Raw genomic sequence first — 22343 nt, 5'->3', positions numbered from 1 at the left:
ATTATGAGCAGGAAAATAATAACAAGGTGTTTTAGTCACATAGGCAGCTGTTTTGTGTTATTTTAGAATACCTGTTCCCTCGTGATAAGACCACAAACATGTGCACCCAGCCGATCCCTGGGTTTTCTATTTTCAAATAGAATATGGGTCCCATTCAGAATTAGTAATGCTGTCTTGTTCATTTGGGTCAAACCTAACCTACTTAATAAACTGCTTAATTATCGTGCTGAAAAAGGTGATGGCACCACACTAAATTTGACATCCTTTCAAGAACCTTTTTATCTCTCCCTAATTTGTATGCCCGTGCGTTTAAACCCAGACAGTGCATGGGGTGACACATTGTGTCAATATTCTGTGTTGATCCTCAGTAACGTATCTGTATTTATATCTGTACGTGTTCAACCAGCAACAGTTTTGTATTTGTATTAAGATAAATTCAGAAGTTAGTAGAGTTGAAATCAGACATGTAGAAAGTGCTAGAGACCCATACTTGAGTAAAAGTACAAGTGCTCTACCAAAAACGTGACTTGAGTTAAAAGTACTCAAGTACTGAAAGTAAAAGTACAAGTAGTGTGTTATGTAGTTATTAAAGAAAGCAGTCAAAAGTTTGTACATCATATTGTTAATATGTCAAATGTTTGTCAAAAGGCTGTAGCCAAAGGAATTAACAAATGTTAAATATATTAAAAATAACAAATGTCAACAAATACTGAAATTAAATGTACAATTATCACACTGTGCAAGTAAAATGAACATCCTCTCCAGCACAGTAAAGATTAAAGCCCCCCCAAAAAACGGATCACACACTAGCTAGTAACATGTGTGATGTACAGGAAAGTTAGCAAGCTAGCAACATCCAGATAAACTAGCAGCTTCACATCACAGGGTCAAACGGTTAACATTCAGGACTCACTGCAGACTCAAACAACTCAGGACTAGATTAATCTGCGGCAACAATGGCTAAATAGAAAGAGTACAAACTTACATCATCTCTGACTTCTGAACAGGCAACCGTAATGAAAAGAAACACAACGCGATCTCGGGGATTTCTTACGTAACTTACGTAATTAGCGTGGCTATAACTGTGTATTATGTGAGGAATTCACAACAGTAATGAGTAACGATGCAGCACATTAAAAATGTATCAGAGTATTCATCGAAAATATATATATATATAAGTAAAAGTGGAAGTAGGAGAAAAAAAATAATACTCCAGTAGAGTACAGATACAGCCTTTTAGTACTTAAGTACAGTAGTGAAATTGATTGGTTGAAATTGTAATCACCCATTTTGCCTGCTTCTTGTTTTAGTTACAGTATATCACACTGAGATGTAAAACCGTTGTTACCATGGTTTTCAGTGACTTACATATGGTGATATATACAGATTATTTTTAAAACTCAATTAAAAACATGTCAAGTAACCGCAAACAGTGACACGAAAGTGCTAAGTGATGAATGATGTTGTTTTCATGGTTAATGTATCAAATTATTTAGAGACTCTTTTCAGTTTTTTCATGCTTCATAGTCTCACATAAAAGCAAATCAGACGACCGACCAAAGGAGCCTGTCAAAAAAAAAAAAAAAAAAAAAAAAAAAAAGAAGAGTATTCCTACAACAAGCTCAGATGTCCCCAGCCTCCGTTCCTCCTTCCACCTCCATGTCTGTCGGTCCTCTCTCCTCTGGGTGCATCCCCAATAAAGTAATTTCCGGTGAAACATGTTGCTTGCATTAGTCGTACTTTTGAAAATACCCAAAGAATGCTCAACATCTAATAAAAGGCTCCGAGAGGCTCCGACAGCTTCGGTGTCACACTGACCGCTAGAAGAAATCATTCCTACAGCTGTGTGTCTGATATTTTGCTGCTGTAGCACTGGAATTTCCCAATTTGGGATAACAAAAAAAAGTCTATCTAATCTTTAAGATTAAAACACTTTTTTTGTGCTTTTCACAGAACGGAGTTTGGATCATCCCTTATGGTTTCATTTGTGAGACATGCCTTTAAGGTTTGCTCGTCAAATCAAAGAGTCTGAAATAACATTTGGTCCGATGAGAGGTGTAAATGCGGGCACTGTTACATTTAATGAGGGCATAACAGAAATGACAATTCAAGGGAACAGAAAACCACAGCATGTTAAAGTGCTCGTATTATGCTTTTTTGGCTTTTTCCCTTTCCTTAATTGTGTTATATAATCTTTTTGTGCACGTTATAGGTTTACAAAGTGAAAAAGCCCAAAGTCCCCCCCCAAAGGGACTTACCATCTCCAACAGAAAACACTGTTCACAAACTGCTCCAAACAGCTCTATTGTAGTCCAGCCTTTACTTCAGAGACCAACGTGGTCACTTTGTAACACACGTTATAATGCTCGCCTAGCTGCTAGCGTGGCACGCCCTCATACTCTGCTTCTGACTGGCTAGTAGTCCTTACCTAGCTACTGCGCATGTGCAACTCCCAACAAAGATGGAACAGAAGTGAGATGCCTCACTCTGTAGTTAAAACAGAGAGCTCAACACACAGGGTGAAAAGAGGAGCTGCAGTACAACAAAAATATGGTGTTTTCTGAACATTAAACCGCATAAACATATTCTAGTACAACCTCTAAATACAATTATGAACCTGAAAAGGAGCTTAATATGTAATATAATATAATATATACTTTAAACTACACTGACTGTGTAGCTGTAATGAAAAAGTGTTATCTTTCAAACCCCCAAATCCTGGACAGTGCACTTTTCACTGCACCAACAAAGACTATACCTCAACAAGACCTTCAGTCCAGACATTTCAAGTGAACTGTGAACTCACTCTCTGAGGAGGTAATGATAGCTGCTGTCACAGAAATGACAGAATAACTTTGTGTCAAAAGTTTAGTTCTCAGCCGTATGCTACTTTCTTTGGATCTTGGCCCAGAGCCCAGCATGGCTCCTCTTGAGTGGCCAGGGAAAGTGCTGAGTAACTTGGCCAGAGCCTCAGGGGCTCAACCTGGGTGTAACTGGCTTCCTGAAAGCCCATCGATCTGCCTGAATGCTTGAATGCCTTGCTGGGTGCCTGTGCGTTGCTGGATGTCGACTTGTGTGTGAAATTACGTTTACTTATGGATTTGTGTGTGTTGGGCTGTACGTGTGCGAGCGCTTATGTGTGTTTGTGTATCTGTGTGTCTGTATGCCAAGCTGTTTGATTGACAGGTTTGGGTGTTACTGCAGTTGGCATGACGTTTTTTTTTCTGCTTGAATGTTAAATGGCTTGGCAAATATCCCCTCCTCTGCTTTGCCAAAATAGACCTTTTAAAACTGCCATGACCTTATTTGCACATATGCTATAGGTGCACTGGTACTTTTAGCCGCTCAGGAAATATGTATAATTGAAGCCACACACACAACACAAACACACACACACACACACATATACACATATACACACATATTATACACATATATATGAATGAGAAGGTGTGTCCAAACTTTTGGCCTGTACTGTATCTTTTACAAGGGAGAACTGGACAAGAATAGCAGCAACACAGAGTTTTAATAATTTACATAAAAAGCACATAGATCTGAGTAACAATTAAAAATGTAAAAAAAAAAAAAACATACAGGATATGTGCCTCAAAAGACAAGTGGTCATCAATTTAAAACACGAGGTATTTAAAAGTAGAAACAATTGCAATTTCCTGAGTTCTATTAAAAAACAATTCACATAACACTTTGTTGTTCAATTAAAAAATGCCAATGAAGGTAGTAGTTAAAACTTCGGGGACAATAAAGTATATCTTATCTTATCTATACTTGTAACTTTGTGTGTGTGTGTGTGTGTGTGTGTGTGTGTGTGTGTGTGTGTGTATGTGTACGCGCAGCTTTAACGGCTCCAAAAACTGTATAGGGAATGTGACGGCACTTTGGTGTATAGCCCCCCACATCTAGCACAGTATGGTGTGAGGCTTATTATTCATTTGTAGTGTGTGTTTCTCACTTTCTGAATATAATTCACTTCCCAGCATGTGGAAGAAGCAGAAAAACATATGGTATATAATATTTATAGCTGTGGTACATTTAGAAGTCAACCAAGAGCACAGCACTGCTGCAGTATTCAACGTGCGCTCACTGACACTCTGTCTATGACTCAGAGCTTCCTCTGTTGCTCCTGTAGCGCCAGATGGTCAGTCAATTGCAATCATATGTATCAAAGGATATGAAATGACTTCTGACCTCTATCATTTATTTTGGCACTGAATTAAAAAAAAAATTTTTTTGTTCTTAGTTTAAAACAGTGTTTTCTTAGGAAATTTGACGTCTCTTCATAGCCACTGATGGTAGGTTATGCATGGTTTATTGATCGGGTTACGTGTTAAGATATCCTTTGCCTCGTCATGTGATCTCAGTGACTGGTTGTCTGGCTGGTTTGCTGTTACCTAAAATGGAATTGTAGTCCGTTTTTTTTTTGGTGAGATGACTGACAGTCTCACTGCAAGTCTGGAAGTGCAGTTTAAGGTCACCTGGTTCATTGTACTGGCTGTCTAGTGGTGCTATCTTCAATAGATCTCAACAGTGTGGTTCCAGAAAGTAAACATCCCATTCATTTTCTTCATAAGGATTTTGATTATCGGCCGTAATGTCTAAACCATCCAAGGTAGACTGTCCTCCGAGGTCTGAGGTTGTGCAAACAAAGGTTTCTGCTCCTGGAGAAGCTAGAAGTCTGTATGAAATCAACCTCGTTTGAAGAAAAACATGTTTTAATTCACAATCTTATGGAGATATACTAGATCACCCACAATCCTAAGAGTAACAGCAATGTCTCTAATTGGTGGAACTCGCTGTTACCATGGAAATGTTTACCGCACCAGCGAACCAGAATACGGCTAGAGCGAGCTTCTACCACTGAAATCTATGATAGTTTTTGTACACAGTGTTGTACCTTTGCCTTTTTTTGATCTTTTCAAAATGTTATTTTGCGCCGAGTCAAATGTTTTACGGTCATGATTCATCACGTAGCTGGTTGGCTTGGTTCCTGGCTTAAAAGTCTTTATATAAGCATTTCATGAAACGTCAATGGAGATATTAAACGGGGAAAAACACTTCCGGAACCAGAGCCGTTCAAAAAGTGTGCGGTCACTGTTGGGCTCTATTGTCTTATTTGCTGATTTGTTGCGCTGCATGTTATCTCTTAATATCTGGTTTACTTATGTTGCTGGGGTGTTCAGTTCTTACATCAATCTGCAACTGACGGACCATTCAATGTGTCTTCATATGACTGCAGCAATGGTTCTGTGTCTCCCTTCTGCCAGCCTATCTTACTATCATCTATGGGCATCCATCCCTGCCCTGGCAGGAACGCTTTGCCCTGCAACTGACAAACAACCAGGCAGATTGAAGTTTGTTACTGTGCTCGCATAAGCCTCACTAACTCCCTTCAGATCTGTTGCTGTAGTTAACCTTGTCAAGCAAGGCTTCAGGGGTTCTCAATCACATAGATACACTGATACCTTTTCATTTGTATTTTCACATAAAAACAGGGTGAGGAGTACTATAATGGGTTTTGAAAGGGGAGTTAAAATAAATTCATATTTAAGCAGGTGTAACCTTGAAACAGGCAACTTCAAAGACAAAGCCTGTAGGCCTAAACATTTCCAGTGTGCATGGAGACAGCAGGATGTTTACTGTTGCTGGCAGTGTTATATATGCATGGTGTTTACTGTGGAAAGCCTTGAACAGTGTGTAGTATACTACTACTATGTGTGTAGTATACTACCGGTCAAAAGTTTGGGGTCACTTAGAAATTTCCAATCCACTCCATTATAGACAGAATACCAGCTGAGATCAGTTGCATTGTTTTTTTTTTTTTTTTTAATCAGGGCAGCAGTTTTCAGATTACATTATGTGCTTACATAATTGCAAAAGGGTTCTCCAATGTTTTCTCAGTTAGCCTTTTAAAATGATATCAGATTAGTAAACAGAATGTGCCTTTGGAACATTGGATGAATGGTTGCTGGTAATGGGCAATGTAGATATTGCATTAAAGATCAGCCACACAGTCAAGAACCCTTTTGCAATTATGTAAGCACATAATGTAATCTGAAAACTGTTCCCCTGGTTAAAAAAGCAATGCAACTGATCTCAGCTGGTATTCTGTCTCTAATGAAGTGGAATGGAAATTTTATATAAGTGACCCCAAACTTTTGACCGGTAGTAATATATTGTTGCTGACTAGCTGACTGATGGCATACATGCATTCATTTATTAGATGCAGGTGAACATTGTTTCTTAGGTTTACCTTCCTTCTTGCTTTATATTGAGGCATATGTAAGATACACCTTTTTTCAGAAATGTGAAAAGTGCAATTTCCTGTTGTTATCTGCCTTGGACCTCTTTATGAGATGCTGCTGGTTATAATGAGGCTCTGATTTTGTGGGTGTTGTCTTCTGTTTGAGGTTGTGACTGCGAGTGAGCGACGGAGAGGAGCCGGTCTGTGACTTATTTTGCATTCTGATGAACGCGAGTGATTATAAACAAAAGTGTTGCAGCCCGTCGGGGGAAATACACATTGTAATTATGGCAGAGAAAAGATGCTCAGAAAACCTTGTTAGAATCTAATAAGCCCAAGGTTCTTTCTTGTTTGCCTTGTTTTGTCAAGGCTGAATATTATAATCGCAAATATCCAAATTAAATAAAACTGGGAAAAAACCAAAATCAGATAGATAGATAGATAGATAGATAGATGGATGGTATGGATAGGTAGGTAGAATTTTCAGTTGTCCTCCCTTTATCAGGTGGGTGATTTACACTGCAGTAATTTAATGCTGCATGCAGTTAAAGCGCAACATCTCTGATCATTGCCAAAGTACACGGTTTGGAAAATACCCTCAGCAATTTAGCATGGCTTGGCTCTGGCAGTGAACCCACAGCATCTGGAGCAGTGCTGATTTCTGCAGCCCTGCTATTGTGATGTAGATGCAAATCAATCTGATTTACATGCATCATAACATCTGGCCAAAATTAATTGGACAGATTGTTAGCCATGCTAGGGAAGGCAATATAGGTCTTTCAGTCCACCATTTTGGTCCACACGGATGATGATTGCAGTCAAATCTTGTGGAGTGATGGGGTGGATCCCATGTATCCTATTTGATATATCCACGCTTGAACCGGATGTCGTTTTGGTCCGCCTTTCGAAGGCTGTCTCAATGCTCTTATTTCCGCCCCGACGAGGAAGGAGCGAGGATGGATCTCTGGGGAGCTATGACCGAGGATAGACGAAGCCGTGCAGTTGAAAACTGTTGCTAACTCCGCCGCCGAATTTATGTGACGCTTCAGAGAAGTCAGTAAAAACACATTTCCTTTTTTCCTCTTTTCTCGCATGGAGGAAGTGAAGCAAGTGAAGGAAATGTGGAAGCAATTTAAGACCTGGGATGTACCCATAGTCTCCAGAGGATGGATTCCCGTGACTTGGTGATCCCCTGACTGTTACTGTTGCACCACCAGTAGTTGGCTTATTCCGCAAAATATCTCAACATCTACTAGATGGATTGGCACAAAATTTGTACAGAAATGTACACCTCCCATTCATACCTAATGCCTTTGGTGATCCCTTGATGTTGACATGTGTGTCTCAACATAATAGTCTATTTTTAATGCTAATCAGCAAATGTGACGCTCAGATGGTCAACATGGAAAACATTATACCTGCTAAACCTGTATGTTAGCGTTGTGATCATGCGCTTGTTAGCATGCTGACGTTAGCATTTAGCTCAAAGCACCTTTGTTCCAAAGTACAGCCTCACAGAGACGCTAGCATGGCTGTGGAGCCTTGATTAATGACGAGACAATGAAAATGTGTGTGGCAGCCTTGGCTAAGATGAGATTTGAACTCAAGTCTTTAAGCGCGAGATAGATACTGTATGTGACCATTAGTCAGTTCATGTGGTGCTGATTTGCTGTGGTATTAATTATGCCCGATCAGCTTTAAATGAGACTGCAATATATTAGTATGAGACTAGTATTAGGTTCATCATTTTAGGAAGTGTGTGTGTGTGTGTGTGTGTGGTCTGACGGCAGTGTCCTAGCATTCCTGGCCTGGTAAGGTGTAACACGATAGTGCGATAACAAAGAGAGGATAACCCTGAGCCGAGAGACAACACTGCTGGCCCCTATTATTTCACCATAATTACTTGCGTTCACTCTTGCATTTCTCGTTATTGTTTTACTGCTTTACAGTAAAACGTGACAAACTGGAAGCTCTGTTTCCCCACAGGGAGACGGACAGTGGACTATAAGACCAAATGAACCATCTCTGGTTGTTGACTGTGACAACAAGGAGCCTCACAGATCAGTCTAACAAACCAAACCATCAGATCACTACCAAACCAGCCGCTGTATTTAGCAACAACGCCAGACAAAAGCTTGTTACAATATGGAGATTTTAATTCAAATGAGACCGCCTTACCAGATAGCTTCGACTGTGCACAGCTTGTAGAATGACTTCGACTCGGCTGCTAAGCTGTTAGTGACTGATCTATTTTGTAAGTGCCAGCTTATCATAATCAGCTTTTGCACATTTCTAAGCTGGTGATTCAACACAATCTCTGAACCTCAAGTAAATAATTTCAAGAATGTCAGTGCTGCACAGTGTAACTTCTCTACTGTTTTGACAGTTTTTATTATAGCTTAAAAAAAAAAAAAAAAAAAACGCTAACAATAGAAATCTTTTTCTGAGAGCATAAGTTGACAGTGACATTTTATAGCCCTGCTATTTGTAACAACACTCAAAGGGCACATATTGTTATAATTAGCTAGCTGTTTTTTTGCTAGCTGAAATGAGTTGTGCACCGTGACAGAGAACAACTACTACACAATGAACAAAACAGTGATTATTAATAATAAGGGACTGTGTCTCTGTAAAATAAGTAGATGAACAACTTTTTTTCTGCTCTAATAAGAAGTCCTATTCGCAAATTGTATTTAAAGGAGAAATCCGGCGCAAAATTAACCTAGGGGTTAATAGCACATGTGTACCGAGTCGACCGTTCTCTGGGATATGTTGCACCATATATGCGCCAACCGCTAATTAGCTTATAACGCTAGTCGTCGGGGCAAGGGTAAAGTAAAAAGAAATCTATATTTCTACACCACTAACAAGGCTCAAAATAGCACCACACTTCAACGGTAGCATAATGAGGGACCCTACATGTAAACCCAATGAAAACTTTGTAAGTGTACAGACAGTTTATTAAACGAACGCCGTGCTTGAGCTATGTTACTGGTTACTGGTTGCACGGCGTTTGTCGTTAAACTGATCGTGACTGTTTTCCCAAGATGGCGCCTGCCTGTATACATGAACCATACAGTCTTAAACTTTCTTGTCAATAAACTGTCTGTAAAGTTCTCAATGCTTGGGTTTACATGTAGGGACCCTCATTATGCTACCGTGGAAGTGTGGTGCTATTTTAAGCCTTATTAGTGGTGTAGAAATAGCGATTTCTTTTTACTTTATCAGTGCCCCGACGACTAGCGTTATAAGCTAATTAGCGGTTTGCGCTAAAACTGGTCACATTTGTTTCACATGAAAACAGATCCCAGAGAACGGTTGACTCGGTACACGTGTTATTAACCCCTAGGTTCATTTTGCGCTGGATTTCTCCTTTAAATTCTTTTCCTAGGAATTTGAAATGAAGGCACTTCCTTTTGAATGGACAATCTCATCAAAGATAAATGTCAAAAGCTTTTATTCTTCACAGCTATTTTTGTTTGACACAGTAATTAAGCCATTGTCCAACAGATGGCTATATGGGTAAGATTAATAATTAATAAAGCGTCTGGTTTCTGATAGAGATAAAAGTTTGTACTGCGAGAGGGAATACTACTGTATAGGAAAACATGCCGTGTTTCAAGCAAACTCTGAAATATTGTCAGGGAAGATTTAGCAGTTACCTAGCCTGGTTGACACCAGACCCTTCTCAGCTGTAACTGAGAGTGGGTCTGGGAAAGGTCCATTGACAATTCATTTCCAGAGGGGCGTCAGCAACGGACGCCACTCAAATGCCTCTGGGCGCATTGGATAGTCCTTCAACCAATCAGAGCAACCACGGGTGACGCTTTTCACACCCACAAAAAAAAAAATAGATTTTGGTTTTTGGTGTCGTCCCTCCAAACCCTACTTTCTCCTTGCAGGTGTTGCATATTGCAAACGTGTTATCTTCTGCACACACACATGTTGCAGGTTAATTCACGACGTTCCCGACATGTGGGAGAATAGCGCGGAGACGCGCTTCATACCGCGAGCGGGTACGCGCCACACACGGCGGAAAAGTTTAGAGAAAGGAAAAAGAGACTGTGCTGTGTGCGTGCATCTTTGAGAATTGTAACTCGTATAACTTATGGTGTCAGTTAATTGTAGAGTTGAGATTGTAGAGAGCATGAAATCGGCATATGTCACACTGACCTGCAGTTCGCTGAGCACGTGAAGCACGGCTTCGGTAGCCGTCATGTTGAATATAAACAAAAAGCTGCTCGCCGTCGCTGCGCTATCGTCGTCACGTAAAGCCCGCCTCAGCGGTTGTGATTGGTGTAAAGCCCGCCTCAGCAGTTGTGATTGGTGCCTCAATTTTGTGAACATTGGAAATGGGTTTGAATGGGCTTTTCGCCAGACTGACTTGCAGAGCAAATCTCAAATTTGCCGGAAGTTCGTCAGGGTTTACCCAGGATAGCAGTTACCAGACTTTGCAGATACATTCTCCTATTAGGTTGAGGAAAAAAACAATCCAGCTGGATTTACATTTCTACCAAAACTGATTTCCTGTTGCAAATTTTAACTATGCTCATTTGGAGATACACACGTTTTGTTTTTGCAAACATACACAGGGAAGGGTATTTTGGGTAACCGTAGGTTGCAGTGCCACTCAAGGGGAGTCGGCTTTCACACCTTCCACATCTCAAAACTGTGTAGTATGGACCTGCCTCTCAAGCAAGTTGATTGGTTGTTCAACATCCAGTCCGAAAGTTTTTTCTTTCAGAGTTTGGGTGTACATTTCAGCATACTACCACAACAAGTGCTCTTCCAGCAGGAAACTACATTCCTCCTCAAGGCAATTCATATCATTGCCGGGCTTTTTTTTTGTCCACATTGTTTAAGGGATACAGTGGCTCAGGTCAGCCTGGGTGAAATTGATTTCCCCGTTCCCCGATTTCATCGATGTTGCTTTTACATTGTGATTTGCTAAACAAGACACTGCTTCCTATAGTGGACAAATGTTGTATGTCACAGCTCCAATCCATGTCATAGTATATATCTATGCAATCCATGTAAGAATAAAAGAAGCACACATGAAAACCTGTCCAAACAGTACCCGTGCATTTGCTTACGTGCAGCCCCGACAAGCATAGTTCCAGTTTTAGTGGTATGTCAACATAACCTTGTTGGTGAAGCAAAAAGCAGTTTTGTAGAAGAAATACTTGTGCATAACATTGGGGACACCAACATTTAAATGATTTGGGGATTTTTATTCTAAACTGACTATAATTGAAAATATTGGCTTGTATAACCACTGTGTGAACTGACGTAAACAATCGCTTTACAACATCAAAGACGGATCATTTAGACCAGGGGTCTTCAACGTTTTTTAAACCAAGGACCCCTTTACTGAAAAAGAGATGGAGCAGGGACCCATTATTACATTGCATTACATTACATTACATTACATGTCATTCAACTGACGCTTTTATCCAAAGAGACTTACAATTACTATATATGTCAGAGGTTGCACGCCTCTGGAGCAGCTATAATATGTAAGTAAGTAAAGTTTATTTTTATAGCACATTTAAACACAGCTCGTACTGACCAAAGTGCTGTACATAGCGCATTAGCCACAGAATAATAAAATAAAATACATAGTAATACACTTACAGATCAGTGATTTAAGCTAAGACAACATCAAGAGACAAACAGATCCAAAGGCATGTATCATATCCACTGCCCCATCACCACCATCACCCCCTACTATAAATATTGTGTAATATTAAGTTGCATATTAAACTGGGCCTGAAATAATGTGTAGGGTGGCCTCAAGCTTTTATACATAGTTCATAGAATACTAATCTATTAAAATAATAATTGTTGATACAATTTTATTAATCATGTTTAATGTTAAACACACGTGGCACAGTGAATCCTTAGGATTAACTATGGATGGTTACCTTAGTGACTACCTTACCCATAGGCCAGTAAACCTATCATTAATTTTTTTTTTTTCTAATAATATGTTGGATTCATGTTAATTCATTTTAAATTGCCCCTTGGGGACAAATAAAGTTTTTTTAATTGTATGAAATGTTAAGACCTTTTAATGTTTGAACAATCTTTAAAAATAAATCTGGCTGCCTTAACAATTAACAATAATTTGGTGGCTCCCTTGCAGCACCTCAGAAGACCCCCTAGGCCTAGACCCAGTTGTAGATTTCTCATTTAGATCATATTACTAATGGAGAGATACATAGACAACATTAAGAAAATAAATAAAACAAAACAATAGACTTAAAAATGTTACAAAAAATGAATCCATTTTGACCAAATTGAGACAGAGCTAGACCATCTGTCCTGAGTTTTCCAATTTCCAATTTTACAGTGGCTCCGTGCGGAGCTTAGCCCCGCCCATGACGATAGTGATTGGTTTAAAGAAATGCCAATAAACCAGAGCACGTTTTTCTCCCATCCCGGAAGCAAATTTACAAAATCCTACTATGGCCACGCCAAAACCCACCCTTCAACAGCATTTATTGGCCAGGCTTCCAAGTTTGTTCATGTCCTATCCCCTGACTAATCGGCTATCCTAACCTTAACCACTCAAGGTGAAATGCCTAACCCCAACAAATCGAGCTGCTTCGTAGGGCGGGTCTTGGCGTGGCCATAGTAGGACCATCCTCTGCCCCGCAGCGTGTGGACCGTCTGGCAAAGCGAGACTAGGGTGGCAGTAAAGGTGGAGGTGGGGGATCTTAATCTGTTAAACCCCAGATGAAAGATTCTGCTCCCTAGTTGGCAAAACCCTTCAAACCGTTATCTTTGTAGCTAAAAAGCCAGAACCTTGTTACCACTGAATCGAAATAATGGGTCTTACGCAATGCTCTGTGATAGGAAACTCTAGAGAAAATTCAATTCAGGGTGTAAATACATTTTCAAAGGCAGCTCTCTCTTTCTCTAATGCCAAGTGATTATTTGAGAATGGTGTTCTCCTGAGCCTTTTTTATGAGGCTGAGCACACTCTGTCTGGTTAGACACGGCAGCTATCAGCTCAAACACACCCATGCTGCCACCTTTGAGATTACCCCTCTGATTCCCATCTCTCCCATCATGAAGACTTGACATTTAGTTACAAGACAGAAAATTGTCTTCAAAACACCTCAAAGGAAAACTTCAGTGTGTGACAGAGGAGGAGGAGGAGGGGAGGGGGGAATCCAATTTTTGTGGCTGACAAAGAGAGTGGAGCCAATGTAAATACGCTTGGATAATGTTGGATGTCAAATTATGTTGCTTCATCAATGAGAGAGCGATAATCTCGGTTGCAGTTATATGTGTAGGTGTTTTGTTTTCATTATTCTTCTCACGACATTTTATGATGTTTGATCTCTTACAAGGTAACTGACATGATGATGAACAAAACATATTTATTCTTTTGAGTATAGGCTAACTAACACATCACTGGTTGACACTTTTGTATAACTTTGAAAACACCTAATGTGTAAAACAGGGTGTAGATGTTGTTTGTTCTGTAGATATTTTTTTCTTTTTTTAGGTGTCTGTATTTAATTGTCATTTAAATAATCCATTCAAAATGTGGTGAATGTCATATTTTTCTCGCTAAAAGCTTAAATGAGACCTTTAAAATGGTGTTTTTGGTGTCAAGAACGCTGATGGAACGATCAAGCCCAAAGTAACCGTGGGCCTTGGTGACCGAGTTTCTGGAACATTCATAGACTCCACAGGAGATTTTTGGCCTGAAAGGAACTTGAATGTCAAACTTGTTGAACCCCCACACCCACCCTCCGTCTCCTCTTGAGTCATCAGTGAGGGAATTTGGCGACCCTAATCCATGTTGTGTGCAGTTATTTCAACCCTGAGCCAGCACGCTGAAGAAAGAAAGTGGGTGAGTGGTGGCGCTGGTGGTGAGCGGGGTAAGTTGTCATTGTTGCCTGACTTCAAAGCTGCCAGCTCACCATGCTGTTCTCTGAAATCCCCCAAAACCTGACAACATTAGAATACCATCAAACACTCTCTGGCTGCCTTTGAAATGCCACTGACACTGTTTGGCGCTGCAATTTTCAGACTCTAAAGAGTGCCCCCATGTTATTGAAATAAATCTGAGGCTTGTAATGGGAATGGAAATGAACACATCTTTCATGCTTTGGCTCAGAAGTGAGAGTTGAGTATTGAGATGGAGCCTTGTTTCCCTGGAGAGTGGGTTGTTGACTTTGTAGCTCTCTCTCTCTCAGTGTCCATTGTACCCTTGCCTTTCCTGTCATTTTCTTTTTCATTCCAGTATCCCTTTTTTCTTTCTCCACTCCTCTGTTCTTCTCTCTGGTATTCTGGTCTCATCCTCATCCAGATGGCGAAACGATTCTGTCCAGAAGGAGGACTTTAAAATCTGCAGTGAGAGAGATAAAAGAAGTCAGACTAAACAGTCACAAAGGTGAAGCGTACTAAACGCGTGCTTTGATAGACTTCTGTCTGTTGACTTGGACTAATCCAGTTTGGCTTGGTGATTGGCATGACGGAGGATAATCGTGATAGACTAACATCCTAAGCGCACAGCGTAACTTCCGACTTACAGGCTTTTTGTAGCTAAATATATCATTTGTTGCATCTAAATATGAATGTGTATAACGTTAGCGATAGTGAGATGTTTAATACAGGTACATTCTAGTGATGAATCGGCGAAAACAAGTTTATTTTTTTCTCCGATTCACGGATTTGTCCTAGGCGCTCCCTAGGGGCGATTCTAGGATCAGAGCTTTAGGGGGGCTCAGGCCTTAATGAGAATGTGACTCGGATACAGTGCCTTGCAAAAGTGTTAACCCCCCACTGCTAAATCAGTAATTTCCCTGGATAACAATGAATATATGTTTTTATTATTATAACAGAGGATAAATGCAAAATATTGAACGTATGAAAAAAATATGAAAGTCTCTTAATGGACTACCAGAATCAAATGAAATGATAATAAGGTGTAAACAATAAATAAATACAAAAATAAAACTTTCCTTGTCTGGGTTCCAGGTGCATAGCATTGACGACAGCGACACAGGATATTAAACCTGTTTCTTTGAACCTGTAATTGTTGGCCCTCTGTCACTAACAGACACGTTCACAAAATCTCACTTGAAGCCCTAAAATTGTTTTTTTTATTATAAACAAATATTAATTTGTTTTAAATTATTATAATTTTTAGGAATGCTGAGATGAAATGTGGGCTTGAGCCCCCCTAAAAAGGGTCTAAAATCGCCACTGGCGCTCCCTCTCTTCAGTCACTCTCTAGCTCGCTCAACTGTACGTGCTTGCGGGCGCACGTTGATCCTCCGTTAACAGTTTGTAACTGAAATTAAATAGATTATGAATCATTTTATTGTAGCTGACTTGACAACATGACTTCTCTATTGGCTGTTGAAACAGGTGGCGTCCCTTACGTTCTAAAACCAGCCTCTGAGACTTGACCAGCGGAGTCGCGGCGACGCCATCGGCTGGTTTGAGTCGAGCTGAGACGGGGGCGGTTCAGACCGCTGCAACCGTTCCCTGCGACGTTTTAAAACGCTTTCGTCTCGTCGCTAATCTTTGCTCTCACCTGGGCTTTACAGTCAGTTGTTCCAATTTCCAGCTACACTGCGTCTGCTTTGATTGAGAAACTTGAACAATACGAGTGACAGCAGTGCAACAATATGTGCTACTTAAAGCTGTGTTTTGCCATTGCCTGTCCCCTGCTGTGTGCTAATGTGTATGCATTAGGACTGCCACTTATTAAAGCTTAATTACAGAGAGGTTGTGCTTCTTAGTCATCATTCCTGAAATGAAGGGATGTGATACTGTTTCAAATAAACTAATAAAGTGTCTTCCACATGTGCAGTCACTGACTATATTAGTGGCACTTATGTTTTTCTATGTATCATTGCTACATCATTCATTTGTTTGCACATAAAAAAACAGATATATAACCTTAGAGTACCGTATACATGACAATACAGCTCTGATACTGACAATAAACAACAACAGTGAGACTGCAGTCAATGAGATCAAACAATAATGCTGGATTACGTGCTTGGATCTTTTCTCATCAATCCCTTGTGTGTAAATACATAATATGTAAATACTGCGTCGGAATTGCGGACTCCTCCGCTAACAATAAGACTACTATACAGAGGTAGTTAAATAGTTATTGTTGGTGGCCCGGTTTGTACACTTGGTAGAGCGGGCGCACACGTGGGGTTTTATTCCTTGACGCAGAAGGTGCAGGATTCGAGTCCGACCTGTGACGGTTTCCTGCATGTCTTCCCCCCCTCTCTCTCCCCTTTCATATTTCAGCTGTCCTATCCATTAAAGGCGGAAATGCCCAACAAAGAATGAATAATAAAACAAATTGATATATTTTGCAAATGCAAATTTGCCTAACACCTGTTATTGATTGATTATCGATATTATAGTCAAAGTGAATCATATGCTTACTGATTGTACTAATAATGTGCAACCAGTGGTGTAGTCTAATGTATTGTAGTGGGTATACTGTACTGTACAGTATATGTATGAGCCTATATATAGAGTATGGGCCAGAATGGGCCTTTTTGGAGGGGGTGGGAGCTTATCATAGTCAAAGACTTCATTTCCTGCATTCTGACACACTTGTATGCACCAATTTACGTTGGAAATACCTTTATTCAGCCTATTCGAAGAAAAAAAAAAGATGACAATTCAAAATGTATCAAAATTATAATGCAAAATATGTTGTTACATGTCATTGCGCATTTTTAAGTGGGTACATGGAAATACTGGAGCTTTCTTAGTGGGTATACCTGCGAATCACATAGATGTACACCACTGTGTGCAACTATATTTAAATGGCAATGATTACATTACATTGTATTTGCAAGGATTCAACAGCTCGACATCAAGGCCGTTCCATGTTGGTTTGGACTTTTAATGAGCTGGTTCAACAGAGAACGTGCACAGCCTTTGCACTTGAGATGGGAGCTGTGCTTTAATTTCAGAGAGGCACCACTGATCCACAAGCTGCTCTGATAAAACCTGACAAATATGGGCTCAAATCTGAATCCATTCTTTCCTCAGAAAGATGGCCTCCCAATGTGAACAGAACACAGGGATGAGACACATGCCCATTTTTGTGAAGGGTTTCCTTCTGCTGGCTATGAGCTACCACAGAGCTTTCTGTGTTATTTTAAGCTGAAAGCATGACATCCATAAATAATGAGTCATGTAGCAGCCCTGTCCTTGTCTCATTGGAGTGCAGAAACATGATCGTTCCCATTTAGATTTTCCCTCGTTTTCGCAATGAACTAACTAGACTTTGTAACGGACAACATAATGCAGAAACATGTGGCTGCATTAATAATGATGCCATGTTATATGGAATACCCATTCCAGCTGTACTTATAGGCCTATGTATTGTTGGGTAGTTTAATTTATAATAAAACATTGTGTTTTATAAAATGCATGTGTTCTGTAAAGTAACTAAAGCTGTCAGATGAATGTAGTGGAGTAAAAAGTGCAATATTTCTCTCTGAAATGTAGTGAAGTAGAAGTATAAAGTGGCATGAAAAGAAAAGACTTCAGTAAAGTACACGTACCTGAAATGTGTACAGTGCTTGAGTAAATATACTTAGCTGTATATAGGCCACCATATGTCTGAGGCAGACACTTGTGTGAAGCTTGACGTTTCCCTGCACTTTCAGACCTACGCTGAGAGTTGTACCGTACCACGTGATTCTCGTCGCACCGGCTTTATTAATCAGCAACGCGTTGTACACATCAACGCACAAAGACTTCCTCTGGTACCGCCTCCACCCGCGATCCGCAACAGCAGGAAGCTTCACGCTAGGCCGAGGTAAAGAGGAGGTAAAGGATGAGGGAGGGGGAAGGATTGTCGGGGCTGAGGCTAGGGGAGGACATGGGGATCATGTCGCGACACCGAGGGGAGTGTGTGAGAGAGATAAAGAGAGGATGAACATGATCAGAAGGGATAAAGCCTGGTAGAGCCCTTGGCGGCATCTCCCTCAGTCAGCCTAGACAAGCTCACACGTGCACGCGTCACGTGCACGTAACTCAAAGGTGGCACTTTTTCCTCCTGTACCTTAAATCCTTTCTCCTCATCCAGTCTTCCAGCAGCAGGGAGCCACTGCATTCTCTGTAGTAAATGCAACAGCCCTGCAAAAAAGCAAGTTAGACACACTAATAAGTCTACAGTGCGTAGCATGCAATGAATTGGTCATAAATATTGCAGCAGGCTTGTGAGAATAGACATCACTGACTTTCATTGTAGCCTAGCTTGCGGAGCCTTTAAGAACATCCTCCGCTTTCCTCCGGGTATCTGTATATCTTCAGGGCATCTGTTTATATCTGAGAATGACTTGTTCTTGCGGATCACTTTTGCAAACCCTGAAGTACCCCTCTTTACAGTGCAGTGACTGTGTTTCATGTGGCTAACATTTCTGTAATTTTTTGTACTTATTTTTTTGGAGCGCAGGCATAACATCCACCCTTTCTGTGTGTTTCTCCCAGTCGAGTTTGATGACTGTGCGGGGAACGAGGACGTGAAGTTTGAGGTGTCGGACCCCAGCTTCCTCGTGGACGGAGATCTGAATCTGGTTCCTCAGCGGGATGTCCCGTCCAGCCAGCCTGTCCTGTTCATCCACGGGCTCAGTGCACATGCAGATGACATGGCACAGGTGGAAATCACTAGACTGCCGGTTCAGATGCCACACACTCTCAGGGTTAGTAGAAATTGGCGGTGTGTGTGTGTGTGTGTGTGTGTGTGTGTGTGTGTTTTTTCTTGTTTAACTACATTAGTGGGGTCCCGAACAGCTTTGTGGGGCCCAAATGCTGGACCCCACGAGTTTAAAGGGCTGTCTGAGGGTTAAGACTTGGTTTTAGGATTAGGGATAGAATTAGGTTATGGTTAGGGTAAGGGTTAAGGTTAGGCTTTTAGTTGTGATGGTTAAGGTTAGGGTAAGGGGCTAGGGAATGCATTATGTCAATGACGGGTCCCCACAAAGATAGTGCCACGCACTGTGTGTGTGCGTGCGTGTGTGTGTGTGTGTGTTCTTGGGAAAAAAAATCTGTTTTCCCTAATTTACACTTCATCAAAAAATTGAAAAGGTTGCGCTTCATTAAAGATTGAAAAGGTTACTGCAATGTAGTATAATCAGACATAATGTAGCAGTGATTAAATAACAATAGCCCTGGGCGAATAGGAGGATTTACGAGCTGCCTTTTAGTTTAGTATTTTTTGGGGAATACACTTATTTGCTGTCTTGCCAAGGGCACTCTCATGCCTGTATTGGAAACAGCTAGCCTGACTCTGTCCAAAGGTTACAAAATCTGCCTATCACCACCTCTAAAACTCAATAATTAACACGCTCTCGTTTGTTTAATCTAAACATAAAATGAAGGTTAACCATAACACATTGCCAGTGGTGGAAGAAGTAAATTAAATACCACACTGTTAAAATACTCTGTTACAAGTAAAAGTCATTGAAAATGTTACTTAAGTAAAAATATAAGTATCATCAGGAAAATGTCCTTAAAGTATCAAAAGTAAAAGTACTCAATGCAGAAAAATCCTCACGTTTTAGAAACTGGAAACGGTTCTGTGTTTCATCGTCTAATCATTTCATCTTAATCTTAATTTGTAAAGTTACTAGTAACTTAAGTTGTCAGATTAATGTAATGGAGTAAAAAGTAAAACATTTTATCTCTGAAATGTAGTGGAGTAGAAGTAGAAAATGGCATGAACTTTATTACCTCAAATATATACTTAAGCACAATACTTGAGTAAATGTACTTAGTTACATTCCACCATTGCACATTGCAGCGATTATGTGCTGGACTATTTCTTGGCCATGGGGCAGTAGCTTCCTGTAGTCTCCACTGGTTTCCTGTCAGACTCACGGTGACAACCTGGGTTTACCCAGATCGGGCTGTGTTTACCGAGTCTACGTTAGAAGTGCTGTTGGAGGATTTTGCTGCCCTTGGACAGAGCTAGACCATCTTTTTCTCATGTTTACAGTCTTTGCGCTGAGCTTACTTGCTGCTAGTGGTTGTTTGTAGAAAAGACTTCGGCAGTGCGTTCGTTAAGGAGCCAAATTATGATCACCGTAGCAACCTCAGCCCAGGAAGGCAGCAGAAATCCCCTGTGCCAGAGCGATACTCTCCCCAGATGGTTGCTGTGACAGGACTTTAAGTAAATATCACCTATTGTGTACATAGATGACAAAAAGCAAGTTGACTGTTAAACTGTTATTTGGTTATGTCGGTGTTAAAGAAATAGGTTGGGTTAGCCCTTATTGCCTGTATCAGTTACATATTGGTTAATTATGCTAATATGAGCTATGGCTAAAGCCTTATTAAGTGATAATGAATAAGCTGTTTGTAAGGTGCTAGTCCACATGCTACCAGTGGTGATAGAACTATTAAGATTCTTTACTTAAGTAAAGGCACTAATACCACACTGTAAAAGACCTGTTTCGTGGTGCAGTTTGGCGCAGTTTCTTTTTTGTTGGCGTTTCGGAGCCTGGGCTGTCTACAGATACCGTTTTTTTTTACAGTGTGTTCAGGGGACTGGCAGCTCGCGGATAGTGACGAGCTGTTTGGTGAGGTGTGACATCGCTTAGAGCACATTTAAGTAAAAGTGTGTAAGTATCATCAGGGAAATGTACTTAAAGTATTACAAGTTAATGTCCTCAATGCAGAAAAATCCTCACATTTTATAAACTTGGAAACGATCAACACAGTTCCTCAACTTGTACAGTACTTATCTAAATGTACTTAGTGACATTCCACCAGTCCATGTACAGTATACAAGCAGCATTTTTGTAGATTTATTTAGCTTCAGGGTAATTTGACCCACTGTTAATTACTGGGAGCCAATTTCTTTACCTATTCTGCCAATTCAGTTATTATTTGGGCTGTATTTCTTGTTTATCACATCAGTAATGAAGATTACACTCCAGTCGTTGAAACCCCCCCACCACCACCTTCACACTCCTGCATTCTGGCAGACTGATGAATACGATTTAAGAACTATAAGCTATTTGTGCCCATGTACCATCAATCCTTAAGCCTTCGGCAAAGTTTTATAAGCCCGTGGCCAGTCTCCGTGTCCTGAGCCGACCCATAATAGTGAAAAAACTCCCAAGCTAGTAAAATCCTCGAGTACAGTGTAGCTTTGAATGTCCTGCACAGACATGAGAGTGGTCTCAATCTTCGCAAGAAAAGAAAACAAGTTCATTTCCCAAAATGTTAAACTATCCCTTTACATGAAGAGACAGGATGGTTAATTTAGCATGGAAAGCTTGCTTGGCGATGTAAACACAGGCACTGGGTGTATTTCACAAAACATTCAATCATTAGTTATCGTTACTGCAAATTAAAAAATGTATCATATTCATGTACATGTTAATGCATAAATGTGAGGCACACTCATGCGACCTTAGTCTCGCTTTGCCAGACCTTCCTCCACTGGCTAGTCCACACAGCATTCCAGGATGGGAGAAAAATGTGCTCTGGTTTATTGGCATTTCTTTAAACCAATCACAATCGTCATGGGCGGTGCTAAACACCGGACAGAGCCACGGTGCCGCTGCAAAATGGCCTCGGGAAGGAACTTGTTTTGGTAGAACGTGTGTGCGTTCAAAAGTTGTTTTAGTTGTGCAACAGAAAACTCCGATTGGACAGATAGTCTAGCTAGCTGTCTGGATTTACCCTGCAGAGATCTGAAGAGCAGTTAACCGTAGTCCTCAGAAATCTGCCGGAGTTTAGAATTCCAAAACAAAGAAAGCTGAAGGTAACAGACACGAGTGAAATCCGGCGGAATTTCCGGTGGCAACGGCGTGGATATAGACTAATGCGACTTTAATTACAGTATCATCAATTATCATTACTGCACCACCTCAATGATGCCATATTAGGCGGTCGGAAAACACCCACATCCATAATCTTTAAAACCAAATGGACATTTGAAGAAAGTGAAAAAAAATATCTTAAGCGATGCAGGTATCAGCCTCAGTAAAAGTTAAAGTTAAAAGAAAGGGGTTTTGGTTTACTAAAGAGGTACATGTGCAAGCCGCCGGAGGAGGCCAAGGAG

General features: G+C 40.6%; 1 protein-coding gene across 2 annotated transcripts in view; it reads left to right on the top strand.

Moving 5' to 3' along the window:
• cdh13 (cadherin 13, H-cadherin (heart)) overlaps positions 1-22343 on the top strand; it is a 402025-nt gene that overhangs the window by 126033 nt on the left and 253649 nt on the right. For both annotated transcript variants that reach the window (XR_003693189.1, XM_028585823.1), the window contains exon 3: positions 18761-18972. Coding sequence is in view for 1 of the 2 variants with exons in the window: in XM_028585823.1 (XP_028441624.1) it covers positions 18761-18972 (212 nt within the window). In the remaining variant the exon portion in view is untranslated. The remainder of the gene's footprint in view (positions 1-18760; positions 18973-22343) is intronic.

Source organism: Perca flavescens, chromosome 8, assembly GCF_004354835.1.
Source record: "Perca flavescens isolate YP-PL-M2 chromosome 8, PFLA_1.0, whole genome shotgun sequence".
NCBI lineage: Eukaryota > Metazoa > Chordata > Actinopteri > Perciformes > Percidae > Perca > Perca flavescens.
Note: the sequence above shows the minus strand (reverse complement) of the source record. Positions and strands in the feature narration are given on the sequence as shown.